At 46.9% G+C, this 19,360-nt stretch overlaps 1 protein-coding gene across 3 annotated transcripts in view; it reads left to right on the top strand.

The window, feature by feature from the left end:
* Hhat (hedgehog acyltransferase) overlaps window positions 1-19,360 on the top strand; it is a 256,089-nt gene that overhangs the window by 171,960 nt on the left and 64,769 nt on the right. For 2 of the 3 annotated variants that reach the window (NM_001398579.1, XM_039091516.2), the window contains 1 exon segment: window positions 14,327-14,528. In NM_001398579.1, coding sequence (NP_001385508.1) covers window positions 14,327-14,528 — 202 coding nt within the window. 3 annotated transcript variants of the gene reach the window in all.

Genomic DNA, 19,360 nt, shown 5'->3' with positions numbered 1-19,360 from the left:
GTGGCCTCAAGACAGTGAGAGATGCCAGTGGGACACTGAGCCCTGTGTTGTTCAGCCAGACATAGGCGTGGATCAGGGCTGGCCTTGATGAGAAAGCCCACATCTTGGGAATCCAGGTAGAACATAAGAAGGTGTTAGGCTTTTTGCCCTTGTAAGTTGGGATGTCTTTGTAGTTAGACACTTCACTCTCTCACTGGAGATGTTGTCTGAGGCAGTGTTCTCATGTCTAGGATGGGTCTTAGAGGTCTTGGTGTGGTTAAGACACAGCAGGAAATTACTCAACATGATGCTAACCAGACGACTGCAGTATTGTCACAGGTGAGTGGTGAAGAGATCTGTTGCTTATCAACACCCGGCATGCTCTAGCATCCCTACGGTGGTTGCAGCTCCTATAGTCTGAACAAACAGTTCAAAGCCCGTGTTGAATCTCAGCAATGTGAGCATAGCAACATGGACAGTCGATCTCTCTCTGAGTCCTCTGGTTCTAGGTGAACAGTGAATGGTATTGAAGGAGGCTGCCTGTCTCTTAGCCTGGGGCATGGACTTGAATCAGGGTCAGATTTTATTGAGATTTATTGAGCTCTCGAGGTACTCAGCTCAGGGGTGAGAGAGATGGCTTGGTTCTCTTTGCCCATGTTGGGTACCTCACAGTGACTGTAATTCTTCTCTAGGGGTTTCCATATCCTCTTCTAACCACCACAGATCTGCACGTGTGAGGGAGAGAGAGAGGGAGAGAGAGGGAGGGAGGGAGGGAGGGAGAGAGAGAGGGAGGGAGAGAGAGGGAGGGAGAGAGAGGGAGGGAGAGAGAGAGAGAGAGAGGGAGAGAGAGAGAGAGAGAGAGAGAGAGAGATCGAGAGATCTCAATCTGGCCCATGCGAGGAGAAGATAAGTACCTCCGAGTCCTGCTTAGCTCTGACCCGTGCCTCTGCATCACCTTGGCAAATCCTGTTCCCGTTAATCCTCTCCTTCTCAGGAAAGCTGAGGACATGAGAAAGCCAAGACTGCTGGATTAGAGCCATGTTAATGAGTATACCCTGGGTAAGCAAGAAGGAAGTGACTAGAAGGAATGTCTTTGTTCCTTGACCTCCGAAAAGTAGTGACAGGAAGTGATCCCTTGCTGGCAGCTTTGCCCACCTTGGTCTTGGAAGTCAGGAGGATGAGGACAGGAGAAATGGGAGCCACACTCCTGTCAGGGGGACCCAACTGCTTCCTGCTTCCCAGACTTAGGGCCTGGCTTCCCCTATAGCCTGTGTGAACTATCACTGAGCTGCCTGCCTTTCTCAGAGTGAGCCTTCACCCAGAAATCACTTTCTTCTTGGCTCCACTGAGAGGAGACCTCTACACTCACTTCTGTCCCTAGCCTCATGAAGTGACTGTTTCCCAGCGTGGTTCCCAAGCCCATGGTCACTGGCATTGGCTTTCTTACAATGTTACTGCCTGTGTGGTGGCACTTTTAATCCACAGAAGGCTCTGCCTTGTGTGACACACACATTGTGTGACACACACATTGCCATCCGTAAGTGGTCTATGTATCATGCCAGCTCTTAAAGTATTACTCTCTAGTGTGCACTCAAGCGTGCATTTGGTCATCATAGGGGCCGTTTAAATGAGTGGTGTCCTCCAGCCAGAAGTCACCACATCCTGAGAAACATGCTTCAGGGCCATTGTTTCCCGAGCACAGGGCGGTAGTCTTGCCTTGTTTCCGTGAGTGTCGCCCTGGCACAGGGGTGGGGCGACTGTCAAAGAGCTATTGTCACTTGTGCTTTATCAATTTTCCCTCCTAGCACCCAGTTATAAAAAGCATCTTCTCCGATAGGGACCGTGAATCATAATCGTGATAAATGAGAGGGGGCTGCGACAATTCCATCAAAGCTGGTGTGTCAGAGGCTCGTTTTCAGCCCAGAATGGGAATGGCCTCATCATCTCCAGCAACTCTCAGGCTTGGATTATTCACTTCAGCTCTTGAGGCCTTTATTTTCTTTCCTCTTTGAAGACAGCATAGAGTGGCAGTGTTCTGAGACTGCTACCTTTATGACATCATTGACTATATGACATCACTGCCTTATGACCCCACTGCCTATATGACATCATTGCCCACATGACATCACTACCTGTATGTTATCACCCCTATTTTCTCTCACTTGCTTCACATTCTGGCCATTGAACCCTGTCTGCTCCCCACAGAAAGGTCTTTTGTTTGCCAATGTGTTCCATTGTTCTGGGGGAGTATATACCTGTGTGTGTGTGCACATCTACATGTGGAGGTCAACAGACAATCTCTGGTGTCATTCCCTAAGCTCTGTCTGCCTTATATTTGAAGCCAGGGCCTCTAACTGGTGTGGACCTTGATAATAGGCTGCCTTACTAGCAAGCTCTAGGGACTATCGTGCCTCAATCTCCCAGGTTCTGGAATTGTGTACATGTCCCATGATGACAGGCTTGCAAGGTGAATGCTTTACTCACTGAGCCCAAAGGCGTTCTTTGTGTGTGTCCTTTGTTCTTTCCCAGCCAGGGTCCAGATTCTGCACTTCTCTGTGACCAACACACTGGGGTGAAGGAAAGTGTGCGTAGCGGAAAACAGGGGTTTGGTTTCTTTGTTTTTTCTAGAAAAGTTGGCTTAGGCACCCCCAAAGGGGCAAAGAGAGTCACTCTCACTCCTGAAGGCCCATGGGCACACCCCCACATGTACCTGATGGTGGTAGTCTTGTGTAAAGCTTCTAAGAGTCAAAGTCACAAATTACCTTCCCAACTTAACTGTTAATTTTTGCTTGTTTGTTTTGAGACAGGATCTCACTTGTCTACCCCTGGCTATCCTGGAACTTCATAGGTAGATTGGGGTGGGGGTGTCTAGATTGACAGAGACCTGCCTGCTTAGGCTGCCTTAGTGCTAGGATTAAAGGCATCACCATGCTCAGATAAGTGCTCTAATCTTAAAAAGATCTAAACGTGTTGCTTTGCTTTTTGGATAAACCGTTTTGGGTACTTCTGGCAGCTTCCCTGGGGAAAATGTTGGCAGATAACCAGGCCCTGCCAACCCTCCTGTTTGTCTGAGGAACCTCTGTGAGTGGTTTAACTGGTTTCAGAGAGCCACCCTGTGTGAGGGTGGCAGCATTTATCAAGTCAGCTTGCCGCAGTCGCTGTTTACAGTGTGGGAGGCAGTGGGTGAGGAGGAGGAGGATGAAAGAACAGGAGAAGGCTGTAGGGTTTACCTCAGGGGCTCCTGGCATTAGAAGAGCTCTGCTTTTCTCCTGTGTCTTGATGTGGCATGGCAGATGGTGCTTGTTCTCACCTAAGCAGTGGTCTACAGTACAGAAACCTGGCACATTCTAAAATCCGTTAGACTATAGTGAACATATGATCCCAAGAGATACAAAACGGAAGGGCGAGGGCCGGGATGATAGCTCAGTTGGTAAAAAGCTTGCCTTACGAACAGGAGGACCTGAGTCCATTTCCCCCAGCCCAGGTGGGTAAGGCTGGGTGTGAAGCATGCACTTCTAATCCCAGGACTGGGGCTGTAGAGATAGGTGGCTTCTTGGGGTTCCTTAACCAGCCAGCCTAGCTACTTGGCAAGCTTCATGTTAATTAGAGACACAGTCTCAGAAACCAAGGTGTGTACACATGCACAAACACATCGAAGAGTAAGATTAGATGAGAAAAATATTCCTTGAAGGTGAGTATCGAACCCCAGTAGAAGAAACCATGGCTGAGGTAGGCCTTGGAAGGACTACAGGACTCAGATCCAGATGAGTTCACTACTGACGGGGGGTGGGGGGGAGTCTATTTTGGTGGTAGTCCAGGCAGGAGCCAGTTCGAGGCTGACTTTGGCGGAGCCAGGCTGATGGGTCCTAAGGCAATGGGAATCCACCACAGATAAGACGTCTGAGTTAAACTCTTGGCCACTGTGACGGTTGCATTCCTCTGGGGAGCAGCAGTTTTCTTTTGCCTTGTAGTCATATATCCAGCTGTTAAGTTTTTCTGTGTGACCACTAACTAGGCTTTCTGCATGTGGCACTATGTTGCCATGGGAACCTGAGGTCTGCGCTCAGCAGAGCCTCTCCTCTTGCCTCCGGGAGACCCCATCCAGCATGGCTGCCTGCGTCATTGCACGGCAAACGTGCAATGGAGATGAAATGCTTCCTTTAGGCCTCCTGGCATTTCTTGACTGCACTTGAGTGTTCAGAACAGTCTCTTCTGGAGGGCCCAAGGCACTGTACCAGTACAGTGACCTTCACATTGTGCAGGCTCCCTTTAGAGCACACGTTTCCCAAGAAGCCATGATAAATGAGTGTGAAAATGAGAGCCAACGGTGGGTAGGATGTGGGTGAGAGGCAGACAAGCCAGGAGGAGCAGACAGTGAAGTCGCTGAGGAGAGGAGCTGTGCGTCCAATGGCACAGTACAGGAGGGTGCATAGTGTTTGGGAAGGGGACGATGCTCCCCCCGCTCCCCGCACCCCTTTCAGTCAGCAGGGGAAGGAGAGGAGTCACACCCCCCCATTCACCCCTTTGCTTCCGGTCTGCCATGCTCTACCCCATTTCACGTGGCCTGGAGAGGCATGTAAGTGCTTTTAGTATCCTCTTAGGAGGAAGGTAGGAAGACAGGCAGGCAGCCAGGAAATCTCGGTGGTTATTAAACTGGGTCTTCGAGGATCGTTTTATTAGCGATTAGGCGATTCTCGACAGCACTGAGGATCTATACCCTCTTTCTGCTCCTTCAAGAGAAACTCCAAGGAATCTGCTTCGTGCATTTATTTATAGCCCAACACAAAGGCAGGCCTGGAAGACGGGCTAGAAACCCATAGAAGGAAACCACAGTCTGCTTTCAGGTGAACCTTGCCCCAGGCTGCCCGTGCCTCTGTTCACACAGTGGAGAGTCCTGAGGAAGGCATCTTCCAGTGCTGTTTGTTGAGGGTTATTTCAAAGGCTCGTCTGTCACTGGGACGGTTGTCCCTCCAGAGCACTGTCAGATTGCTTCAAGATGGAGGAATGAAAACCAGACCAGGCATGGTAATGCACGCCTGCAATCCCACAGCACTCCCAAGGCTGAGGCAGGAGGATTGCCTTGAATTCAAGACCATTCTAGGCTATTCAGTGAGTAGCAGGCAAGTATATATAAGACCATATATGTGTATGAGTGTGTGTATATATACACCAAACTGTGTGTGTGTGTGTATACACCAAACTATATTGTGTGTGTATTCCAAACTATATGTGTGTATCATATATATATATATGATAAACTATATATATGTGCATGCATGTATACTTATCAATATCAAACTAACACACACACATACACACACGCACACGCACACACACACATACACACACACACACACACACACACACATACAATCCCCCTCACTTACACAGTAGCCACTCATTTCAAGGGACATTTCAGTGACTTTTGTAGGTGAGGCGTATCCTGAGTGGAAGGGCCATATAGTGTCTTAGTGGCAGAGTATTGGAGATGGATGGTCTGGTCTGTGGTAGGCTGTCTTTATCCTCAGTCATCAACACACCCTCAACTCCACATGTGTGGAGGAACCTGGCTGACATCCGGGTTAAGCATCAGCAGCAGTGGGTTGAATTCACATCACTGATCTCTTCACACTTAGGCCTGGATCCGCTGCTGGTGCTGGGTAAAGAGATCGTTAGAGATCCTCAGGTCAGCAGGACGGAGTTCATGTGCTACAAAAGACACAGGAGTGCTTGTCTCTGTGATGATGCCATTTATGAGACGGCTTTGTGGAATGTGACTGACAATTTGAAGCTATTCCTATTAAAGTTTGATACCTTCTGGCAAATGCACTCGCTTAAGAAGCCCTCACCAGAGTCAGGGGAATAAATATATGGATCTCTATGAAGCTTTTGTCATCTGCCTTTGGTTTTCTTCATTTTTGCTCATAAATATAGTATATCAGTTAATTTTTCATCCCTGTGACAAAATGCCAGACAAAAGCAGCTGAAGAGGTTTGTTTTGGTTCAGTCTCTGAGAATGTGGTATGGAAGAGGTGGGGAGGAGGGGAAGGGAGAGGAGGAGAAGGAGGGAGGGGAGGAAGGAGAAGGAGGAGGAAGAGAAGAGGGAGAGGGAGGAGGATGGGGAGGAGGGAGAAGGAGGAGGAGGGGCAGAGGAGATGGTGACAGGGATCTGTCAGCAGTGGCAGGAACCTGTTGGTTTTGTCTGTAAGGTATGGGTAGGAAGCTGACAACACAGGCCTGCCTCAAGTAGCCTGCCCCTGGACAAACAGGCCTCACACTCTGAAGGCACTACAGTCTTCCAGAACACCTGCTGGGGGACAGGACATTTTAGATCCAATCTGTGATAAGTAGCAAGCTATTGTCTGTGCAGGTGTACATCTGTAATCAGGAAATCCTCCCTGTTGGAGCAACATTGAAAAAGGAACCTGGGGAGTGTTCTGCTGAGAGAAGCCAAGAGGTCCAACATCTCCTGCACCATCCACTTGTGGAAGGGAGCCATTGTAGTGAGGTGTGGAGAGCAGAGGGAAGACTGGGAGTTACCAGGGCAGGGAGGATGGAGGAGGGGGCATTACTCATCCATGCAATATGAACACATCCCTGAGACCTGCCTGGCCTCACTGTCCCCTCGTTTACACCCAGCTGGCTGGGATCTCTAAGTGTCTTTGCCACAACGAAGCAGGGAACATAAGCCTCCCGAAGCCTCTTAAAGCTCATCCGATCTCCACAGACACTCACACAGAAGAAGCCATTGTCCACACTGGCTGAGGCTCTGCAGTGGAGCGGGCTTCAGACAGGCTCCGCTCCTGAGCACGCTCTCCTTGTCCTGCACTCTGCTGTTGCCCTGGGCTGGCCCTTGCAACCTTTCAACATTTTCTGCCCCAAGAAGGCAGACCTCTGGAGGCGTGAGCTCTGGGTTTTGGACTCTGAAGACCGAGTGGGGTGTTTCTCTAGGCTTTAAGCATAGTCCTGCGTCAGGCACAGCACTTCATTCCTCAGAGCTACCAGCTCTGTGAGCTGCAAGATAGAGATTTTTTTTTAAAACTATGGGCATCTAATTACATAAACATGGATGTTTGCATACAGACGAGATGGACTTGACTGAGTTGTTGTTGCTGTTGTTTTGAGACAAGGTTTTACTCATTGCTTCAGGCTAGCCTAACTCACAGCCATCCTCCTGCTCCTCTGCCTCCTGCCTGCTAAGATTACAGGAACGAGCCACCACTATGGGTAGTTTAGATTTTATTTTATAATGTCCACTTTTTTTTTCTGAGAGACAGGACATAGAATTCTTAGTTCCCCATAAGGCATCTCTACCCGACACCTTTTAGTGAAGGAGCAGAGAATTTTCCAGGCTCAGAATATCCCTCTGCTTTGCAGGTAGACCTCTCTCCTTGCTTTCTGGAAATGAGCAACTCTATGGCTCCCCATTAGCCAACTGTGGCTTCCTAGTTATTAAAGTCCCATTATGATCGGCACTGAAGGGAAAGATAGTAATGCAAATTATATTCATTTTTGTTTTTATCCTCCTTTAAAACCCTTTATAAGTAATTTTTAGCTTTATAATGAGAAATAAAACACTAGACCTTTATCTGTGCCCTGTAGGATGGAGATTTGACCTGCACACCATCATTGGCTAATGTAGAACACCAAAATGTGAGTACACACACACACACACACACACACACTCCTTCCCCCCACCCCCAGGGTCATACTTCCTCACCTGTTTACACACTCATACACACACATACACACACACACACACACACACACACACACACACACACTTTCCCCCACCCCCCAGGATCATACTTCCTCACCTGTTTAGCCCTGTTGTCATCTTGGAATTTGGCTGAAATGGCAGCCGTAATAGAAGAGCCCTGCCTTCAGAGACATTTTCGGGAAGGAGTGCACCTTCTGTGTGACTCTCTAGGTCAAAGGGAGAGCTAGAAAATTTAGAGGGATCTTCCTGAGAAAGGTGAAAATGGACTGAATTTAAGCCCAGCAGGTTACCTGCATGAACTGTCATCACCCTGGCCCCACTGCAGGCATGTTTGTGAGGTGTTCTTTGTGGAGGCCATGGGGGGAGGGGGGTTAGTCAAACTGTCCTCCCCTTCACAGGAACTGCTCACAGTCACCCACCCATCTTCCTACCAACTTCCTGTGCTCTACCTCTGACTCACCTGACTGGGTGCCAGCTTGGTCACTGTAGCAGACAATCATTTAGTCTGTCCAGGAATGAATATTTGACCTCTGACCTCTGACCTGACTCCATTGTAGCTAATGGAGTTCACCAGTCCAAACATGTCTGTAGGAAGAATCTCTTGACCCCCCAAAGAGACTGATCTCTGTTGGACCTTTCGGCCGGGTTAATTATGTGTCTTGAGATCATTTAAGACCATGTAATTAACCTGCAAGCCTATGGTGCACTCAGCCTGTTTACTTTTACCTCGCCTTTAAGAGAACAATGTAACCAACCTTGCTTGCCTTCTCTTTCCCACACAATCAGCTTTTACAACCCTAGCTTTAATCCTAAACTATGTGCTCTACCATTCCCTGACCCATATATATATATATATATATATATATATATATATATATATATTATGTCAATCATCTGCTGAAAGCAGCCAACGGCTTCAAAGCAATCATAAAACAGATTCTACTCTAAACATCGCAAACAACATAGGTATAGCTTGATAATATCTGTTGCAATCTTGAGTGGTAATCAGGGTCAGTCAAGCATCTGTCCTGTGAAACTGTTGAAGATTCTGTGAAGAACCCCTCATTTCATCCCCATAACTTGATTTCTGCATTTGTTCAATAAATACAGAGTGAAGCCCATGGTTAGGGAGAGGCATAAATGCAGACACAACTAACGACACAGTTTCAGATGCATACAATGGACAGACCACAGATCAGCTAGTAACCACAAGCTATGGGCAGATGTGGGGAGAAGTGAGGAATTGAAACGTAGGCTTGTTTGTGGTCAAATTAACCGGGGAGGACATTGCTTTGGCTTCCTTCCCTAGTGTGGTTCTGATGTGTTTTGGTGCCCTCTGGGGTTATCCTAATGTTTTATCAATGCACATCTTCATAAAGGAACATTATTCGCCCAAGCAAGATGACCCAGTATTAGTTAATAAAAGGCAATGCATGGGTGCAATCCCAGCACGGACGAGGCCAAGGCAGGAAGATCGTCATGGGTTTGAGACCGGCCAGGGCTACAGTGAGAGGCCTTGCCTCAGAAAAGACTATCAGATATGTCATCTATAGATCTGACCAAATATGGAGACCATTGCCCATGAGGAGGACGACTCCCATTGTGATAATGGTGTCAGGAACGAATTAGATTTAACTTGGCGAAACAAACTTTATTATTCCATGGAAACTTGTGTTGGTGGCTGTCTACAGTGTGCAGAGAGTGCCTGGCATGGGCACCCAGTCAGGTGCAGACATTGTGAATGTCGTCTACCTACTGCATGTCCATGGGCCGTCCACATTGTGTGAATTCTGCAAGGTGTTTTTGCAGGAAACATTTTGCAGGAAAGTGAGGCCTGCAGAGATACCGGCAGGGACCACCCAAGTGGTCAGGCAAGATCAGGCTTCATGCTGACTCAGTGTCCCCCCAAGAAGAGACCTTTATGTTTTTGCTGTGCTAAGTGGGTCTTCTGCCAGGTCAGTGGCTGTGCAGCTCATCAGAGTGTTCATGTGACTGCTTTACCGTGGCAGATACGCCTTTGTTCTTAGTAACCACAGAACCAGGCTGGTAGGATGCATTAAAGAGAAATCCCCATACCTCCTTCTTGCCAAACCTACTGTCTTCCAGAGTGAGCAGGGAAGGCTCTACCCTCCTCTGGTTTGGACCAAAGCAGCTCTATGCCCTTGGAGACCTGCAATATCTTAATTTCTGGAATATAAAGGATTTTCAGACTTTTTTTTTGGGTCAGCTGTCATGTTTGAAAGCAAAGAGCTTATGGTTTAAAATAGCTCCATGTGAGGAAGGGGTGGCTGTTGCAGGTTTCCGAGCTTGCAAATGGGACCCAATGCCGTGTCTCACCGGTGAGGGTCATGGCCAGCTTTTATTCTGTACTGGATTTTCTGACTTCCGTAGCTCACTTCTCTTTAGTGCATATGACCTTTAGCACGAGACCAAGTCTGTAAATACTGCGATGTTTCCCTTAACCATAGTCGTTCTCCGTGCTACTGAAGATGATCATTATGTGCAGGGGAAGAGGCCACAGAAATTCCAGTCGGAATCCAAAACCCCTGCTGAATAGTGCACGCCGATAACCAAGAAGCCTCTAGGGGGCAGCAGAGCTCCAAGTAAGACCAGTGCCCCTGCAGACTCTCCTGCTCACTGCCTGCTCCTTGGTGTCCCTTCAGCTGCACCCAGCGCTTTTCCCTCTGCTCAGAGACCCTCATCCTCGATGCCACACGGGTTCGTCCTCTCATGCTCCACTTTCTACCCTCATTACCTTCCCTCCCACACTGTCAAGCCTTCTGTGGACCTGGCACCGTGGCATGTGGCCTCAGAGCAAGATGGGCCCATTGTTTCACAGCCAGGCATGGCCATATCACCACAGGAACATCTCAGGTCTGTGTTTCTTACAATGCTCTGATTCCCTGAAGGCTTCAGTAAGTGCTGGAAGCAGAAGGAGCATTCCCTGTGTGAATGTGCACATGTATGTACAGGTTTGTGTGTGCATGCATGTGTGCAGGTGTGTGGTGTGTGAGAGAGAGTGTGTCTGTATACATGTATGTACAAGATTATATGTGCACATGTGTGTACAGGATTCTGTGTGCATGCATGTGTATACAGGATTCTGTGTGCATGCATATGTGCATACAGGATTCTGTGTGCATACATGTGTGCAGTGTGTGTGTGTGTGTGTGTGTGTGTGTGTGTCTGTCTGTGCATATATGTGTACAAGATTATGTGTAGACAAGCCAGAGGGTAGTGTTGGATGTTGTTTCTCAGACGACAACCATGTTTTTGTTTGTGTTTTTGAGGCATGGCCTCCCCCCTTTCCAGGAGTTTACCCATTAGTCCAGAGGCACTTTCCAGCGATCCACCTGTCTTAGCTTTGATTTTAGTGTTTCAATCTAGGAATTGAACTCAGGTCCTTATGCTCACAGCATAAGCAGAGCCATCTTCAGCCGCTTCAGGAACATGTCTTAATACATTATACCTAATGTATAGCTGCCTAATGCATAGGTGTCTAATGTATAAACATCTAATGTATAGGCACACCAATTCCTAATATATAGATACCTAATATATAGGCACCTAATATATAGGCACCTAATGTATAGGCACCTAGCATATAGACACCTAGCATATAGACACTTAATATATAGCCACCTAATGTATAGCTGCCTAATGTATAGATACCTAATACATAGGCACCAGGTATATAGGCACTTAATGTATAGACATCCAATGTATAGGCATCCAATGTATAGATATCTAATGTATAAACACCTAATGTAAAAACACATAATATATAGACATCAAATGTATAGGCACCTAATGTATAGGCACCCAATGTATAGATATCTAATGTATAAATACCTAATATATAAACACATAATATATAGACATCAAATGTAGAGGCACCCAATGTATAGACACCTAATGTATAGGTACATCACTCCTGATTTGGTGCCTGGGATGGATTTATTTTCTACTCCTTTCTGAAGTGGCTCCATTGTAACATAGCTCTGGCCTTCTTTCTGACCAGGGAGAAAGGCAGAGGGTCTTTGGAATGAGTCTTGGGTGCAGAGAAAAACATTAGCTTTGGCGATGCTGGTTAGGCTTTATCTTGGCCCTTCTCGGTTTCTTGACCAAACTAACTTGTCAGCTTCGGTTCCTTGCTTCTAAAATGGGGTTAGCTAAGGTGATGGTATGATTTATCATCTAAACTACAAATTGATTTGAGAGTGAGAGAAATTGTAGATATTATAGAGTGAGAGAGATTAGAAAATCACTGGCCTGCTAGGCACACCTTCTGTGCAGAGAATACTGTGATGTGGAGGATGGAGCCTCCGAAGGAAACTGTTGTGAACACACCCGAGGTGAGTAAGACCCACACACACAGAGCACAGACTCACCGACTCTATGCTCATTGAGTGGAAAATTGCTGGAGAGACACTGGGATTTAGGGAGACTCTGGTAGGTAGACCTAGTGGGATTCTTTGTGTACCTGTCCATGTGCAGACACACGTGTGTGTAGGTACTACATGTACATGTGTGTACACATGTGGAGGCCAGAGAATGACTTCAGTGTCATTTTTCAGGTGCTGTCAACATGCTTTAGACGGTGTCTCATTGACCTGAACTCATCAGGTAGATGAGAACACGAGTCACAGCCCCTTCTCTGCCTCCCTGGCCCTGGAATTACACTTGCCCTTGAAATTACACTTTTGGGGGAAAGAGGGTGTTCTGGGAGTCAAACTCAGGTCTTTGTGCTTGCAATGCAAGTGCTTAGCCTACTGAGCCACCACCCCAGTCTCCAATGCAGTTCTTGCCTCACTAAGGTGTCTGGGGGAGGGGAAAGGAATTAGAATATCAAGGGTGATCTATGGGGCAGGGAGGAACTCCCTCTAAACTGACCTAACAGGATTTTTGCTACGATTGTGTGGTACAGGCCAGCCAAGCATGGGCACCAAGGTGTAGCTGGGGGAGAGGAGCCTGGTCAAGGGAAAGTGTGGAGGAGAATTTGCATGCAGCTTAGTGGTTAAGTGAAACCTAAAATTCGACCTCAGGCACAGCCACAGGTAGTCCTTGTCAGTCAGCAGTCAAGTTAGCCAATCCCAGTCAGCCAGAATGGGAAGTCCAGTCATCTTTGTGTGTGGGAAGTGACTGAATGAAGTGAGGACATGTTCGCTCCATGGTGTGGTTGAGAAGGGAGAGAATGGCCAGACTGATCATGGCCAGCAGAACAGACCTGGCCATGACAGGAGAAGGGGGTGGGAGTAGAGAGAGGGGAAGAGAAGAAAAAGGAGGCAAGAGGAGGTTTAGGGTAGGGGTGGAGAGAGAACTGGGGGGAGCCACAGGAACAGAGTGGGGCGTGTTTTGGGGACCTGACAGTGACTACTGAAGACAGTAGCATATGTGTGTTTAGATATGCTCAGAGGAATGATGCTGAATTTTACCATAAAGAAAGACAGAAGTTGAAGGGAGGCTGAGATATGGTGGAACACTTTCCTAGCGTGCACAAAGTCTTGAGTTCTAGAGCCAAGATTTTGGAAAAAAGAGTTTGAGGGGCCAATCACATTGCACAATGTACATATCTAGTGAATCTCCACTGGGCTTCTCGGTAATATGCCTAATTTTTATTCATTGTTTAAATTATTTCAAATAAAATACTTACATAGTTTTTTGTTTATTTTCTGATCTGGTTAATTTTTATTGATTTTTGGCTTCTTCTGAAAAGCAGTTCTATCAAAAATGTATTTTTAAATAAAGCTTTTCCCACAGTAAGCAAGTATCACAGGGATTCTGGGATGGCAGGTGTGAACCACATGGTGCTTCAAAGAATCAAGTAAAAAGATCCTTATAGATCTTCATTTTGTAGACATCATGTCTTCAGATAAAGGTCTCTGTCCCTTCCTTGACAGATGAGGGACAAAGAGAAACTGATCACAAAGAACTAAGGCCTGTGGGCTTTTAAAGCCACAGAGGACGGCATGCTCTGGCACTTTGGACTCTCACAGCTTTGGGCATTACTCACTCGGGGAAGTATCTAAGGATTCCACGCAGTGGGACAGAAGATAAGAGACTGTGGTCCTGCACTCCTGTGAGTCCAGAGCTCCTCTCCATCTGGGTCACTTGCTGTATGGAATTGGGTTCATCCCTGTTTCCCTTCTTATCCACCCCACTTCTGCCCTGTAAGGGCCTGCCTGTAGCAACTGAGTTGAAACGATTGGTTTACCATAAATTTAGTTGTCTGCACTGTGAAAGGCACATTGGCCATGATGGTCATTGTCCTTCCAATGGTTGGCACCTAGTAATGGGCTCCAGAACTGGTTGCATCTGTCAGAGGCTCTCAAGTTATTGCTGCCCCTCTCACCTCTTGTAAGTGAATTTTGCCATAATGTGAGGGCTCCTTGGTGTGAATGTTCATCTAACCTAAAACCACTCCCTGTGGAGGTTTGCGGCTTTGTCAACAATGAGTGAGGTGGAGAGTTGGTTCAAGGGATGGCTACAGCTTCCTGGAAGTGGGATTTTCCGTACCATCAACAATACTGTTGGTATTAGAGAGAGTCGAGCGGGAGAGCAGAGAGAGGCAGGTACACCCGACCCCACCCCCATCAACATAGCTTCTCACAGTTCTTCTTCCTGCAGGTATGTGTATATCCCACTGGGTGGGTCCCAGCATGGCCTGCTGGGGACGCTGCTTTCTACCGCGATGACGTTTGCGTTTGTGAGCTACTGGCACGGCAGCTATGAGGACCTCTGGTGCTGGGCAGCGCTCAACTGGCTGGGAGTCACTGTGGAGAGTGGGGTCCGGAGGCTGCTACAGACACCCTGTGTCCGGGAGACTTTGGTGAGCATGATCCATCATTCATTGCCTGTGAGGTAGAGGACAGCTGAGGAAGGAGGGGTGGTGGTCACCAGATCTACTCAACGATGAGGCATCCTTGCCAGACACTTTCAGAGTGTGTACATTCTTGAAAAGTATGTTTGGGGTGGGGTAGGGGGGCTTCAACACCAATCATTGTTTATATGTGAATGGTTGGTTGGATGGGCATATGAGTGAATATTGTAACTTTAAAAGCCTAGGCATTTATTATAGAAAAATTACAAAATCCAGACAAGAGTAAATTAACAAAATTCACATCAAAACTCATTCTTCTATGTATGCTCTGTTTGTATGCTCACACTCAGCCATTCACAGTAAGAGCTATGGTGGTTTTTCAGCCTCTCCAAGTTGGCAGATATGTGTCAAAAGGCCTAGTAAATGTGTGATTTAATTAGTCTACTATTAATCATTTATATTATATTATATTATATTATATTATGTTATATTATTGATGCAGATATCATAATCAGGATCAGTTCTCCTGAGTAGAGCTGTCAGGTTATGGATTTTCACATGTTCACGGCTGACTCTGCACACTGCATATCAGCTCTTACTGCCTTACAGATGAGGCATCACCCTCCTAGATGCCCCCACCCTCCCAGATGCCCCCACCTCCCAGATGCCCCCACCCTCCCAGATGCCCCCACCCTCCCAGATGCCCCCACCTCCCAGATGCCCCCACCTCCCAGATGCACTTGCCTGTCCCGAGTGATGCTGGTATTTTAGCTTTTGGTAGAAGCTGTCTGTTGTACTAGCATAGAAGATGGCTAAGGTGCAAAACCACATTCTGTACCTATAGATATGACTGGGATATTAATCGAACAGCTCCCTTCATAGATGTCTCAAGTGCTACACATATAATTTTGCCTCGCAAATGAGGCAGCCGACACACGAGGATCTCGTAGGAAATCAGTGTTTTTGAATATGAACAGTGTTCTGCCAACCCAAAGAATGACCCAGCAGGAAATGTGTCAGTGTCTGCTCTCGTGGCAGGCTGTAAAACACGAAAGAGGTTTCACTGGAAACAAAAAAATGATTAATGCAGATAAAGTCCACCCGGTGCATGAGACTAAAGCAAATACATTTTAAAAATCACCGAGATGGAACAAGGCACTGAAGCATGTTTTAATAAAGATAGCCCAATACAGAAGGGCAGTTATCTCAATAAAAAGACAGAGCACACGGCAGAGCACCACACTGGAAGAGATTTAAGTATTCTCATGCCGTGTAAAGGCAAGCATTTGGGGTTTGGAGAGATGGCTCAGTGTTTAAGAGCGCTTGTTGCTCTTCCAGAGGACCTTGGTTTGGTTGCCAGCACTTGAATGCTGGCATCCATCTGCAACTCCAGTTCCAGGGGATCTGGCGCCACCTTCTGGTTTCTGAGGGTACTTTGGTCATATCCACAGACCTACACACCTAGACACATAATTAAAATTAAAGTAAATATTTTTTTATAAAAAGATAAAAGTTTTATTCAGCTGTGGTGCCCAGGATCCTAAAGGCAGGAATTGTCTATGAAGTCTATAGCAAAGAGTGAAAGCGATGGTGACGTCATGCTGAATGCCATGTGAGAAGAGGCATCTTAAGGGTGTCCTCTTTCTCAAGACTCAAGGCTCTTCCCCAAAGCCTGAACGCCAGTGATCACCCCCCAAATCCAGAGGCTTTTTTCCCGCTTAGCCTCAGGCACTGTGTTTCCAATGCTCCTTCAAGAAGGCGCTAATATTAACCTTGAACAGAATACGAAGCAGTGTACCCTGGGCTCTGAGTCACAGACTGGTGGATCTGAACTATTAAGGGAGTAACCCAACTGTTCCCTGTGACCTAGCGCAGATTAAATCGGGTTAGGAATAAACCAAACAGGAAAGTTCACTCACCAGAAGTTCTGAACACAGGATCCGCCGCACTGTAGGTAAGGAACCCAAGGCCCTTGCGAGCTTAGCACATTTGACATTACACCCACAATTCAGGCACCCAGGTATGTAATAATTTTATATACATTTTGGTAGAATAATTCAATAATTACAAGTATATTAAATTTATATTATTAATGTAGTTTATTAAATTAAAAAAATTATATCAGCTGTTGTTTGTCCTGGAAGCCCGGGTGGTGTTTGTCTTAATTTTCTCATCATTGGGACATAAGCAGCTTGGTGAAGGAAGGCTGGCTTTGTATCACAGTTTAAGGATCCATCATGGAGGACAAGACATGGCAACAGGAACATCTGGTCATGTTGCATCTGCTGTCTGGAAGCTGTTTCTCTCAGCTTTCATAGCGTGGTCTCTGATAGGTTCCTGAGGTGATAGAAGTTGCCTCTATACTAACACATGAGTCTCAGCTACACAAGGCACTCCAAATATGGCTAGTGCCATTGAGACACTGAATTAGGACTTAATTAAAATTGTTTCGTTACTTTATGTGTATAGGTGTTTTGCCTTGTCTTAATTAGGGCTTCTATTGCTGTGATAAAACACCATGGCCAAAAAGCAAGTCGGGGAGGAAAGGGTTTATTTCAGCTCACACTTACGAACTGCTGTTCATGATTAAAGGAAGTCAGGACAGGAACTCAAGCAGGGCAGGAACCTGGAGGCAGGAGCTGATGCAGAGGCCACGGGGGAGTGCTGCTTACTGGCATGCTCTCCGCAGCTTTGTTCCGCCTGCTTTCCTATGGTTTCCAGGAGCACCAGCCCAGGAGTGGACTGGGCTCTCCCGTATCAATCACTAATTAAGAGTCTCATGCTCTACCGACTGAGCTAGCCGGGCGCTCCTCAATCACTAATTCAGAAAAATGCTCTACAGGTGTATTGTATGGTGGCATTTTCTCAGTTAAGGTCCCCTCCTTTTAGATAACTCTAGCTAGTGTCAAGTTGACCTAAGACTAGCCAGCCCGTGCCTACATGTATGTTTCTGTACCATGTGTATGGATGGTGCCCACAGATGCCAGAGAACGGCATTGGATCAGCCAGGACTGGTTACAGGTAGTTGTGAGCTGTCATGTGGTTGCTGGGAATTTGCATCCAGGTCCTGTGAAAGAGCAACCAGCGCTCTTAACTGACAAGCCTTCTCTCTAGCCTCCTTATTTAATTTCCATCCAGGTAGCTTAACTGTGGTTTCTGGCCATCATCTTGAATAGTACGGTTATCAGGACAAACCCACTTTTCATAAAACATTTTTAAAAGTAGCATATCTGACTGGTGATTTAATCTTTCAGTCTTAGTTTATGTGTGTGAGTGGTTTCCCTGTATGTATGTCCGTGAACCACACTGCATGCAGTGCCAGAAGGTGGAATCAGATCCTTTGGGACTGGAGTTCCTGGTGGTCGTGAGTTGCCACAGGAATAACACAGTCCTCTGGAAGGACAGCAAGTGCTCTTAACCACTGAACCACCTCTCCAGCCCAGACCTCAGTAACCTGAAACCATCTTCATTAATGGTGCTCCCTGCCTCATGGATCCAGCTGGCCACTGAACCTCTTTTCGGACTCCTTTCAGGCGCCTTGACTCTGAACCCGTGTTTTCTCATCTTTAAATATGTGTTCTATGTTAATGATAACATCATTTCTCAGGTTACTCAAAGCCAAAACCATTGGCCTTTTGTTCTCCTGTTTGCACTGTTTCTCCTGCCTTCTGACTTGATCTTGGGGTTTTCTCAGTCACCGTGTAGCCACGGGAGCCCTCCAGATCCACACTGATCTCAGTTTGTGCCTGGCAACCAAGCAGCTTCTTCCATGGTGCTCCCCACAGTTCATCACCTTCCTCATGCCTAGTGATGTTCCTTAGTAAAAATCCAACCACACCACCCTCTTTAATACCCAGTTGTTAGGGCTGGTGAGATGGCTCTGTGGTGAAAAGCACTTGCTGTTTTTAGGGAGGACCTGGGTTCAGTGCCCAGCACCCACGTGGCAGCTCTCAATGGTCTGTCTGTAACTTGAGTTTCGGGGGATCCAGGATTCTCTTTAATTCTTCATGGGCATTTGATGCATTTGGTGCACATACCTATATGAAGGCAAAACACCCACTCATGAAAATATGAAAGACTTTAAAAAACAAAACCCAACGTGATTTCCATCTTCACAGAACTAGGTCTTCAACATTCAGGGCAGACTCTGAGACCTTGCCCATTATTGTCTTGAAACCTGTCCTGCTGGCCCTTGCCCTCTGCAAGCTATAGCTCCCTCACACAGGCCTCTGCCCTCTGCAAGTCTGTCTCTCCAAGCTACAGCTCCCTCACACGGGCTTCTAATCTCCTGGGGTGTCTTCTCTACCCACCATATCCTAATCCTTCAGACTCTGTCTTGGTAGACATCTTGTTTGTGACCTCTATGCTGGTTTTCCTGGTGCAGGCGGGTCCCTCTGGATAATTCATTTGGGATAACACATGTTGTCTTCTAATGTAGCTGTCACAGCTGAGTGAAATACTTTTAGATGTTTAATCCATCCCCGTCTCACCGAACTTTGAGTCTAGGGAGGTCAGGCGATCAACACACAATGACAGTTATGGCCATACTGGCACAGTGCTCCGCTGAGGGAATGAGTGAGGTTTTCTGACTTCACTGAGGGGAGTAGAAGAGAGAGGAGGGGCTTGGCAGTGGTATGGAAGAACCCAGGAAGATGGAGGACTACCGAGCATTGTGCTGAGACATTGTTTTATAGCGGTGCAGACACCAATGGATGTAGTGATTGAAAACTGCTGCTTTAATGCTCAATACAAGATATGTGCGTATATGAAAGGGATGGGGAAGAGACCACCTGCTAACATCCTGCTACTTCACAAAGAGGGCAGGCTGTTGCCTCGGACTC

Source organism: Rattus norvegicus, chromosome 13, assembly GCF_036323735.1.
Source record: "Rattus norvegicus strain BN/NHsdMcwi chromosome 13, GRCr8, whole genome shotgun sequence".
In the NCBI taxonomy this organism is placed as follows: Eukaryota; Metazoa; Chordata; class Mammalia; order Rodentia; family Muridae; genus Rattus; species Rattus norvegicus.
The sequence above is the reverse complement of the archived record's forward strand: the minus strand, read 5'-3'. Positions and strand labels throughout refer to the sequence as shown.